Source organism: Podarcis filfolensis, assembly GCF_964270895.1.
Source record: "Podarcis filfolensis genome assembly, chromosome: 8".
Classification (NCBI taxonomy): domain Eukaryota; kingdom Metazoa; phylum Chordata; class Lepidosauria; order Squamata; family Lacertidae; genus Podarcis; species Podarcis filfolensis.
Window position 1 is genome coordinate 40,742,817 of NC_139611.1, and position 12,256 is coordinate 40,755,072.

Here is a 12,256-nt window from a genome sequence, read left to right on the forward strand (position 1 = left end):
CGCCGTTTACCTTCCCGCCACAGCAATACTTAATCTACTTGCACTGGTATGCTTTCGAACTGCTAGGCCTTCTACTGTTCCCAGAGCGGCTCTGCCAAAAAATTTAAAAAACAAAATGAACCTGAGAAATTTGGGTTCAAATCCCACTCAGCTGCATGGCGCTCACTGGGTGACCCGGGGCCAGTCACCTCTTTCAGCCTAACCTCCCTTGCAAGGTGACGATAAAATGGGGATGGGAAGAACTGTTCACTGCCTAGAGGTTCTTGGAGGAAAGGTGGGATAGAAATATAATCAACCAACCAACCAATAAGGAAGTAGTCAGATTTGTATAAATACAAGAACCAGAGGAACTTTGGCACTCCAGCTGGAACCCAGGCTCCAGTAACTCCAGGTGCCAATGAATGTGCGAGAATTCAAAAGAGAAAATGGGGAGAAGTTGGTATTTGTTGGTATTCATCTTAATTAATCATTTACAGAGCCATTACAATGAAGTCATAGTTCATTTCTGTAGCTATTGCTGCTGTTTTAGGCTTTAACAGGCCTTAACTCAAGCCTGCATGCTAATATTATTGACAGTCTTGAAACCAAAATGTAGAAAAATAATTCAAGCCTTCCATCCATTCTTTGAGAATAGCCTGTTGGCCTGCATAAAGACAAAAGGAGCCTGCTGGCACATGCCAAAGACCCATCTAAGCAAGCATCCTGTTGATACTGCCAGCAACTGGTAATCAGATGTATACTACCCCTGGCTGTGGAGGTTCCACTGAGCTATCATGGCTAATAACTGCTGATAGATCACTTTTCCTCTTCCTCCATGAGTTTGTTCAGGGATGGGGAACCTGCTACTCTCCAGATGTTGTTCTCTGCAGCATGAACAATAATTGGAGATCCCTGAATTATTTTAAAAGGGGAGGAGTTAGACTATCAACATAGAGAGCCCTGCTGGGTGAAACCTAAAGGTCTGTTTCAGTTAGCATCTCACAGCAGGCAACCTAACACCTCTAGGAAGCCCAGAAGGAGGTTACATTAGAGAAATAGCCCTCTCCCACAGTGCTCACCAGCATCTGCTACTTAGAGATAAACTGCCACTGTACACAGAGGTTTCATATAACCATGCTAAATAGCCACTGATCGCCTTCTCCTCCATGAGTTGGTCTAATTCCCTTTTAAAGCCATGTAAGCCAGTGGCTATTGCCACATCTCTTGGCAGAAAGAGCTCCTTAAATGAATTGTGCACTGTGTGAAGAAATACTTCCATTTGCCTTGAATCTCCAGCCAAACAGTTTCAATGAATTACCCATGAGTTCCAGGGAACTCCAAACAGGTGCTTTCCAGATGTTTGGGAGAACAACTCCCATCAGCCCCAGAACAATTTGTTGGCGTCCATGTGTCTCAAGAAGAAATGGAGTGCGCCTCTGGGGGTGAAGTCAAACAACTGCGTTAGCAGTACCAAAGTGACCTCCCTGGGGAACAAGCCTGAGCAGTGTGTATGGAGGTCCTGGGCTGCCCAGACAACAAGACCCACATCTTGGCCTCAGTGATGTGGTCCAAAGGAAAGCAGAGCAATATGTTTGGCACCAGCTTGGCTGCAGGAGCTGCCAGAAAGAGGTGTACAAGGTGCCATCTAACTGCCTTAGGGATTTCTGGACTTCTGAATTTGTGTAGCATTTACTCCTTAGACGTTTCTTCTCCTGATGATATCCCACAAGGCAGAAGAGGCTGAGGATCAGAGTTTTCCTTCTCCTAGATGGGCTACCTTCCCAGGTTGACGAGCCCCATCTGCCCCTCATTTCCCTACAGCATGTGCAGAAACTGCCTTCTCAACCCTTGGCCCCACTATTGGTGGTGTCCGCTCAGTCTGCCAGAGCCTGTCTTCGCATGCAGGGGAAGTCCCTAACTCACGGAGGGTGTGAGACCCACCGGCTACCCTCACCTGGTTTAGCTGGCCAGTCAAAGCTGGGGTGTGGCCACTGTCACATGCTTCTAGGGGCCACAGGTGAGAACTAAGTGCCCCAGAAAGAGCACAACATGTCCCCTGCCAGAGGTACTACTGCACCCCAAACACACCATAACACTTTAAACACTTTAAATCAACATACACATGCAAAGCCATGACCATTATTACGAGTAAAACCAGCTAAGTCCTATCTATAAACAAAAGGACACATCTTAACAGAGCGAGAGTGGTGTAGTGGTTAAGAGCAGTGGACTCATAATGTGGTGAACCGGATTCGCTTCCCCGCTCCTCCACATGCAGCTGCTGGGTGACCTTGGGCCAGTCACACTTATTTGAAGTCTCTCAGCCTCACTTACCTCGCAGAGTGTTTGTTGTGGGGGAGGAAGGGAAAGGAGAATGTTAGCCGCTTTGAGACTCCTTCGGGTAGTGATAAAGCGGATTATCAAATCCAAACTCTCTTCTCAACCAGTCTTGTGCGGCAGGGAGCTCCACAGGCCTAAGATTATAACAAACTATGCCCCATATTGACTGTGAGTCCTGGGGGACCTGCTCCCTGCCTTGCAAGCCTTTTTCCACCTAGCCCTGGAGGGCGGAGCCCTGATTGACTCCAGCTACAAAAGCTGCAGCTACTGAAGAGGCCAGGGACCACCTTGTCTGTTTCTAAGTGCAGACTGTTTCTTTAATAATATGCTGCATTTATTAAGTTTTATGTTGTATCTCTGTATTTGTGTCCTTTTTATATAAAAACTTATCTTTATTTGAAAAAAACTATCAGTCAAATACACACACACACACGCGCGCACACACACACACTTGATATTTGGAGGTATTTATAAATAGCCTGGATCGACATTTCAAACAAATGCTTTCCCCAGAAACTCTCATGCTGTATTATCTTAGCTAATTAAAATAATGTAAACTCGTATGTCATAATTGGCAGCGTCCCATATCTTCTGCTGTAGTCCACAAAGTTTTCCCAGCTTCTTGAGAATCTAACTTGCCTTTGCCTGCCATCTTTGAATCTGTGAAAGTGTGTCAGTTTAACCAGAGCTGCAAACACTCTCTGTTTTTGTGTTGCATTTTTGCATATTGCTTGGAGATGTTTAAATACAATTGAGAAGTGCCTTTAAACAGACCAATAAGACTGACCTGGAATTGGCTGTCAGGACTCAGGAGGTGTTTCTCTTCTCTGCTCCCATCAAGGTAGCTAGCCCCACCTCCAGGGGCTCAAACTCTGCATCTGATTGGCTGTTGATGTATCAAATGGAAGGCCAGAAGCCTTCTTCACCTGTTGCTTCTTCCAAACGGGTCTGAGCCTCTTCCTTAACGTGAGATAAAACAGAAGTGGACTTGCTTGCAAAAAAGGGTGTGAGTGAGCAGCAATGTTTGGACTTGGGGCAAGGTAATTATAAAGAGGGAGGGAGAAGTTTGAGTGGGTCTGAAGCTCTGTAAGCCTCTTTTTTGGTTTCAGGATGGGTGGGGCCAGGGCCTGGTGGGTGCAAGGTCCTCCCTGCCAGCTGGGAGGAAGAACTGGAGAAAGGTGTACAGGAAAGAATAGGGGCTTCTGGTGCTTTTTGCACCCCAAAGCAGCAAACTCCATTGTGGCACCTTAAAAGCAAGCGTATTTATTATGGGAAAGCAAGCATTTGTGGACATTTAAAAGGTGACTGTGAGGTGCTGCTTCTAACATGGCCCCTGCCAAAATAAAGGAAGGCTGGTGCTCTCTGGGGTATCTGGTTCCCCCAAATTAGCTGGCTTTTTAGCTGCAAAACTCCCATTTCCCTTGGATTTCTCTGCTGGAGTGTTCTGCTTCCTTCCTTCCTGAACTCAAACGTCATCTTGCTCCCTGTACATATGTTCCTTTTTACAAAATAGGGGTGTCTTTTAAAGATGGGTGTATCCTGTTATAATGGGGATAGGAAGCCTTGTATTTGGGGGCCAAAAAGAGCCCCCCTCTTTAGCTGTCCAAGTGAGTCTTCGGAGCTACACACCCACAACGCTCACTGACCCTGCTTTACTCCCTCTTCAAGTGTTTTTGCTGAGTGGCAATATGTCCTTGATCTCTGGTAAGGCCTCTTGCTTGCCTGGATGGAGGAGAAAGAGCAGTATGTGAGCGTGTGTAGAAACTAGCCTCCTGTACGAAGGTAAAATTTACATTTGTTGCTCCGCCCACTTTTTCCTCTGCCTCCGCCCTCCACTAGCATGTGGTCCCTGGAAGGGGATGTGACCCTCAGCCTGAAAAAGGTCCCTTAGATATATACTCAGCCCCCTCCACCTCCCTTCCTATCTCTCTCTCTCTCTCTCTCTCTCTCTCACACACACACACACACACACACACACACACACCACACACACACCACACGCTCCGTCCCTGAAGCTCCCCTGTGCCTCTAACCTGGTTCCTGGGAACCTGCTCTACCATTAGACAGCGTGAAGAGCTTGCCTTAGGGATCCGATTTATACATGTCATGAAAGGGCAGCAAATTGCACGTTATTTACTTTATTATTATCATTCTGCTTCTATTGCCAGGGAAGATGGGAGTCACTTGTGAGATTTTCTGCCTCAGGCAGACTGGACTTGGGGGCTGGGAGAAGAAGGATGTTGTTTATTGCTTTGCCTCAGGTCCCTTAGATATATATACTCTGCTCCCTCCACCCCTCTGTGGCTCTGCTTCACATAAAGGCTGCAGTCCTATGTGTGTGCTGGAGAATAAACCTTATTGAACTCTGTGGGGCTTAGCTATGAGGAGTGAGGAATCTTAAGGTAAAGGGACCCCTGACCATTAGGTCCAGTCGTGACCGACTCTGGGGTTGCAGCGCTCATCTTGCTTTATTGGCCAAGGGAGCTGGCGTACAGCTTCCGGGTCATGTGGCCAGCATGACTAAGCCGCTTCTGGCAAACCAGAGCAGCGCACGGAAACGCCGTTTACCTTCCCGCCGTTTACCTTCCCGCCGTTTACCTTACCTATTTATCTACTTGCACTTTGACGTGCTTTCGAACTGCTAGGTTGGCAGGAGCAGGGACCGAGCAACAGGAGCTCACCCCGTTGCGGGGATTCGAATCGCCAACCTTCTGATCAGCAAGTCCTAGGCTCTGTGGTTTAACCCACAGCACCACCCACGTCCCTGAGGAATCTTAGGACTATGCTTTAAGTCAGGGGTGGAGAACATCCGTGACTCTCCAGAGGTTGCTGGATGCCAACTCCCAACTGCCTGAGCAGCCAGCATAGCCAATGAGCAGGGATGATGGGAGCTGTAGTCTGGCAACATCTGGAGGGCCACAGGTTTCCCACTCCTGCTGTAAGTGTCTGTGGTTGAAAAGAACTGAATTAGCCCAGCTGCTAAGCCCGCATGCCATGGGCACAAATTTCTGTGCTTTGCGTTTTTGTGTCCTGGTGCTGATGGGATTCATAGTCCAAAACACATGAAGGAAAACAGGGGGGCAAAGTCTGGATGAGTCTGTGTAAATTCCCAGTTATTTTAGAGCTCCAGCTCACTTTTGGTGCTTCTGTTTTCCTCCCCAAGCCCCCAGTTCCCTGACGCTGATTCCTGGTGGCAGAACCCTCCGTCTCTAGCCACTGCCAATTCCCCCTGGGATGCGACTGAAATCTCAGCTTGGCAGAAGCACCTGGAAGAAGAGACCAAGCTGAGTCCTCTGAAAGGAGATAGAAAGGAGCTCCTGGAAGTGGAAGACCCTGTGAGTCTGGACTGTGATTGCCCCCATATGTTGTTGGACTCCTAAATCTTTTCCAGCCAGCATGGCCAGGGATGATGGGAGTTGTCATCCAGCAACATCTGGATGGCACCATCTTGGCTTCTTTTGGGGCAGGAGAAACAACAACAGAAAGAGCCTCTAAGGCAGAGTTTCCCAAACTTGGGTCTGCAGCTATTTTTTGGACTATAATTCCCATCATCCCCTGCTAGCAGGACTAGCAGTCAGGGCTGATGGGAACTGTAGTCCTAAAACAGCTGGAGACCCAAGTTTGGGAAACCCTACTTCAATGGATGACTTGAAGGCTGTGCCCTCCAGATGCTTGGACTCCCATCACCGCCCCCGCCCCCAGTCAGCATGGCCAGTGGTCATGGTTGATGGGAGGTGTAGTAGCAGCAACAGCTGGAGGGCTGCTAGTTGAGCCTGATATTCATAGGATGGCAGTAAGGTACGGTAAGATGTGCTGTGCAAAAGCAATGAGGAAATGGGCTTTTTCAGCTGTGCTGCCCCAGTTTTGGAATACCCTCTGCTGGGAGGTTTGTCTGACACCAATGCAGCTTTAATCTAGGTCAGCACTCACCAATTGTGTGCTTTCCAGATGTTTTGGACTACAACTCCCATCAGTGCTGACTAGGGGTGATGGGAGTTGTAGTCCAAAACAACTGGAGTGTACCAGGTGGGTGAAGGGTGATCTGGGGGATGGATAGAGCCCTTGTTTGTTCAAGGCATCTAAAGTACATGTTTAAAGTATTGTTGATCTGGCTGCATCTTTTATATTTGCTTTTATGTATATCTGATTTGTTGTGAAGTCAGCCTGTGATCAATTTTGATGAATGGTGGATTTATGGTTGCTAAGCTTAAATAAGTAAAAAAACCAAAATAAAATCCAAAAGGGACCAGCTTCAAGGGTGCTTTCTTGCAACATGGTTTCATTGGAGCCAGAAATATATTGCTGAGAGGCTGTCTGTGCAGCTGGGTGAGCTGGTTGGGTTAACTGACTCAGGTGGCAAACAGCAAACCATCTCCACTTCTGCTGAGCGTTACAAAGTTGTGTGTGTGCATGCACATGCACACACGCACACCTATCTACTTAACCAACAGTGGAACTTCTAAGTTTGCAAAGAGCTTTGGAATTGGAGGTCCCGAAGCCTGAGCTTTCCAATCAGAATGGGCAACCTGGTTTTGCACAAGAGTCTCCCTCATTCCCTCCTTGAACAGAAGCTGGCTGAGGATGGGCTGATTACTCTGCTGTGCTCCTTCAACACAACCCTGTGCACCTCTCTTATTGCCTCCTCCCCCAATCTTGCCACGCAGGAACTGGAGGCCATCAAGGCCAAGGTCCGTGAGATGGAGAAGGAGGAGGAGTGGCTGCAGGAGCTGCAGGCCGAAGCAAAGAACCTCATCATGAGATCAGAGGCAGGTACGGTTTTCGTGTGTGTTTTAAGGGTTGGCTGACAGCAGCATGCAGTTATCCCAAGCGGCTTCACTGTGTGATTCCAAAAGATATGTGTGCCCCAGAAGACCTTGTAGCATTGGACAGTGCCACCTCAAGTGCCTGCAAGTGAATGGAGAAAGGGAGTCATAACTGGGCATATTAGGTTGCAAGTCTTTGGGCAGAGCCTGGTTTGCTCCTTTGAACAGTGCCTAGATCCATTGGGAATCGCAAGTGGGAAGGGCACTGCTGGGGATGATGATAGTTGTCATCCAAAAGAAATGGAGGTTACTAGGCTGGCAAAGGCTTTTAGAAAAGAAGCTGTGTTAAGTATAACTTCAGTAAAGATTGCATGGACAGGTATTATGAGGACACTACAAGTCATGAAAGCCAGATTGCTGCAGTGGCTAATAGTCTGGTGGAAAGACAGGGGAGAACTGCATTCAGATCCTCGCTCAGCCGTGAAGGCTAGCCAGTACTTATGCTCAGGCAGACCTTCCTTGCAGGGTTGTCTTGAGGTTAAAATGGAGGAGGCCATTTTCCCTGCCTTTAACTCCTTTTGAAACAGGTGGGATATCAATGTATTGTGTGTGTGTGTGTGTGTGTGTGTGTGTGTGTGTGTGTGGTCTTATTTCAAAGGGCTGAGAACTCAGAAGCAGGTTCTCAAAACTCAGAAACTGAGCTCCAACTCCCATCAGCCCCATCCAGGCAGGACAGTGGTCAAGGAAGATGGGAGTTGGAGTCTAGTAACCTCTGAAGAGACACAGGTCAACCACCTCTGGCATACCACGATTCCCATGAGGTCTCCTCCTCCTCCCTTCCACAGGACTTGGTTTGCCTCGGGCAACTCAGGAAAAAATGGAAGTTGACCAGCGCTCTGTCTACGTGGGAAATGTAAGTGAGATGGGGCTTCAAGGGAGCTGGAGCAACATTGAGTGTCTGGGCTAGAGACCCTGCAGAACAGTCTCCCCTTGTTGATGTGATGCCAACCAGTTGACCGCAAAACACATGGTTAGGATACGAGAACAGTCGTGATTGGCAGGCATGAGCTTCAGCACCTGTCTTCCAAAAATTAAGACACGTTAACTCCCAGCAATTAGAAGAGGGCAGGAGGAAGGGGGCTTTTAGGACCTGATACATCCCCAGCATGTGGTTAAATAGTCTCTTGCTGCAGAGGCTTTGCTGATCTTTATAAATCACTGTGTACTCTCATAAGAACACACTGAGTCAGTCCATTGCGGGCTGCTCTGTCAGGCCTTCTTGGTAGCGGTTCCCTATTTGTGGAATGCCCTCCTTGTTGAGGTGTGTTCCTCTCCCTCATTACCGACTTTCAGGAGGAAATCAAAAACATCCCTGCTGACCCAGGCATTTGATGTCTGAAAGGCAGTGTTCCTGGCAGCCCTGAGAACTGATTTTAGAATGGTTCCCCCCTACTCCAAAATTGTTTTGTTGTTGATGTGCTTGCTGCCCTGGGCTCCTCTGGGAGAAGAGGGGCAGGATATGGTTTGAATTCATCACCACCACACCCAATATTGTCCACTCTGGCTGGCAGCAGCTCTCCAGGGTTTCAGACAAGGGGACACCCCCAGCTCTAGCTGGAGATGCCAGAGATTGAACTAGGGACCCTCTGCCAAAAGCAGATGCTTTCCCCACTAGCCTCTGCCTCTTCCCTGAATCGTTGGGCAGTGGGGCAGAAGTCTGGACACGTGTGATGTGATCTTTATAGGTGGATTATGGTGGAAGCGCAGAAGAGCTGGAGTCCCATTTCAACAGCTGCGGTCAGATCAACAGAGTTACTATCCTCTGCGACAAGTTCTCCGGTCATCCTAAAGGGCAAGTGATTTGATGGTGGGGAAGGGGGGCAGTTGTGGTTTTGAAGGATGGGGTGGCTGCCTCTCTTGAGGGCCAGGTAGATGGATGGGATGGCTTCCGGGTGCCAGAGTGAATGCAGACTGGGGGGGACTGGCTCCTCCTCTTTGCTCGTCTCATGGCTCACGGGAGGGCAGATGGAACAAGCCAAGATGAAGAAAGCGATCATCCTGCACATGTAGGGCTCTGGGGATCAGCCATGAGCAACATGGCTGGGTGTGGGCCTTGCCAGGTGCCCAGTGAGTCTGACCCCTGAGGCTGCCCCTCTGGATCAGACATGTTCCTCTCTGTCCCTCCACTCCTGGCAGTGCAGATTGTAAATGGCTGAGTGGCCATCATGTCTTTCTGAAGGTTTTGTATTGCTCTAGCAAGTCATTGAGATGAAGAGTGCTTCCAGAAGGCTTATTTATCAAGCACTAAAAGCCTCATACCCAGCGTTGCATGGGAATTATAAGGAACCAAAAAATCATTGTAGTTTTGATATCAGTGGGTTAAAATCAGTGCATTTTTGAAGGGTTCAGTCCACCATCTTGATTCACAGCGGCATCCATTTGTATACAAATGGACAGAAACCTGCTCTTTGACCTCAGGAGACTATCACACAAAATTTGGTTACAGTGTCTTAAGAGGTGTCTAAATGCATAGATAACAAAGAGACACACAACTTTCCAAAATAGTAGATTCATCCTGATTTGTTTGCAGGGACGCACTAAGACAGGGGTGACCAACTCCCAGAGTTAAAAACTGACAGAGATCTACCCCCTTTTTGGGAGTTCAGGTCAGTTGTTGAGCCTTTTTTAGGGTAGCCGAAGTTCTTGAGCTTCTTGGCGGGGGCACTGATCTACCGGTGATCTGCCATAGGCATCTGGTGATCTACCGGTAGATCTCACAATCTACCTATTGGACATGCCTGCACTAAGACAATGCTGGTTATTGAGGTAGCATTCAGCCTGATTTGTTTGTGGAGGAGGCAACGTTGCAACAAAGATAGTGTTATCTAACAGTTTCCAGTGCATTTTGCCATCACTTTCCTTACCACAAAATGACCAGTCTTTTGGGGAAGCTGGCTTGTTTTTCAGGAGCTTTGAATTCACTCTAAGTGCACAACCTGAATTGGCAGGGATGTGATTGAATCGCACCTGAAAATAGAGACAGTCTGGGGGCACATAAAGATGCAATGAGGAGGACAAATCTGCTTCCCATTGTGGCCCCAGGGGGAATACACAAGTGCATCTTTCTCCCATCAGAAGCTTGCAAATTGGCCCCAGGTGACTTTCACAGCTCCTCCTGTTGTTGCAGGTATGCCTACATTGAGTTTGCTGACAAGAGTTCTGTGAAGGCTGCTGTGGAGCTGGGTGAGAGCACCTTCAGAGGCCGTATCATCAAGGTGTGTGTCATGGGAAGAGGAGGGGTGTCTGGGGATGCAGAACCCTACCTTGGGGGTGTGGGCTTGTATTTCTAAGTGGGTAGGGGACCTGCTTTGCATCCAGAAGGTTCCAGGCCCAGTCCCTGGCACCAACTCCCCATAAGCAGCTGGTGGGAAAGGCCTCTCTCTCCCTGAGACCCTGGAGGGCTGCTGCCAATCAGAGTAGACAGTACTGGTCTATGGGTACCTATATACCTATCTGTGTCTTTCCAAATGTGGGTGTGTTGCTTTCCAAACTGGCCTTTCACTTCCATTCTATGTAACTACAGCCCAGTGTTTCACTTCTGTGCAAAATTTCAAGGTGCCTTCCATCATGTGTTCACATCCCAGTCCAAGATGGAAAGCCAAGGATGTGGAAACTTGCACCCTCTGCAGATGTTGGGCTCGATCCTTCCATCAGGCCCAGCCAGCGTGGACAAGGCTCAGTCAGGGCTGATGGGCAGTGTAGTGAAACAACACCTGGAGCGGGGGGCAGGCTCCCCATCTCTGCTGTAAGTGATGTGAGCTAATTTTGTGGCACCATGTTGTCTTTGCTTTGCTTCAGGTGTTGCCCAAGAGGACCAACATGCCAGGCATCAGCTCCACGGACCGGGGTGGTTCCCGGGGTGCTTTCCATGGCCGGGGGGCTCTGCCTCGCCGCTCCAGTTTCTGTGGAGGGCAGCGTTTAAGGGCACGTGGAAGGGTGCACAGGTGAGTGGACAGCAGGAGAGTGCTTGCCAGTCCAACATCACAGTAAGGCTATCATTCCATCAATACAAGCATTTCTGTTTGCCAGATGGGATGCTCTTTCCTCCTCTCTTCCCACACCCCAATGCTGTCCAGAGGGTTTTCCTGAGCAGATTGTGTGTGTGTGTGGAGGAGAGTCCCATAGCACTCTCAGGACTCATTCTGCTGGTTTCTGCTAGCGCAACAACTTAGTTACATCGAGCCCTGGATGTCTGAGGCTAGGAACTGAAGGAGAACCGAGGACCTCTTCCTGCTATATACCGTCTTTCTGGGGGACGGTATAAGATGCTAGCACAATCTGCCACTAGAAGCACATTGGCTCCTGGGTGCTGCTGCTGTCAGGCTGGCTCAGCGTCACCTGTGCATCTGCGTGGCCAGCAGGGCCTGTAAGCTGAACGCAAACAAGGAGTTGGACACCTTAGTGGTGCCCATGGGCAGCAGTTCTCTTTTCCATATCGGAAGGAACAGAAATGAGCAACCCGTCAGCTCGGTATCCCAGAAAGAGCAGCTGGCATGGAGTGCCCCTGGGAGCGAGTGTGTCACTTGTGCTGTTCTGGCTTGGCTTGCACTTTCAGCATCCCCAAGTTGTTTCCGGGGGGGGGTTGACACCTTTGCCCTAGATGAGCCGAAAAACAACTTTTCTGTCTTTTGCAGGATCTAAAAGCTGGTCTGAGTACAGGGATCTGTGTTTAGGGCTGTCTCTATACACCATAGGGACGCGGGTGGCGCTGTGGGTAAAACCTCCGTGCCTAGGACTTGCCGATCGTATGGTCGGCGGTTTGAATCCCCGCGGCGGGGTGAGCTCCCATCTTTCGGCCCCAGCTCCTGCCCACCTAGCAGTTCGAAAGCACCCTTAAGTGCAAGTAGATAAATAGGTACCGCTTTATAGCGGGAAGGTAAACGGCGTTTCCGTGTGCTGTGCTGGTGCTGGCTCGCCAGAGCAGCTTCGTCACGCTGGCCACGTGACCCGGAAGTGTCTCCAGACAGCGCTGGCCCCCGGCCTCTTAAGTGAGATGGGCGCACAACCCTAGAGTCGGACACGACTGGCCCATACGGGCAGGGGTACCTTTACCTTTAGCTATACACCATTGTCAATCCTCTCTGCTGCTGTTGAGAGTCTGGACTGACTGTGAT

The 12,256-nt window shown here is 49.2% G+C and overlaps 1 protein-coding gene across 1 annotated transcript; it reads left to right on the forward strand.

The window, feature by feature from the left end:
* Window positions 1-2,970: 2,970 nt before the first annotated feature.
* On the forward strand, window positions 2,971-11,783 carry PABPN1L (PABPN1 like, cytoplasmic; the record flags this gene model as incomplete). Its single annotated transcript, XM_083625834.1, has 8 exons — window positions 2,971-3,359; window positions 5,483-5,654; window positions 6,984-7,089; window positions 7,928-7,995; window positions 8,828-8,934; window positions 10,270-10,357; window positions 10,941-11,086; window positions 11,777-11,783. Exons 1-8 carry the CDS (start codon window positions 3,340-3,342, stop codon window positions 11,781-11,783), a joined length of 714 nt encoding a protein of 237 aa, XP_083481960.1. The 5' UTR covers window positions 2,971-3,339.
* Window positions 11,784-12,256: the final 473 nt, after the last annotated feature.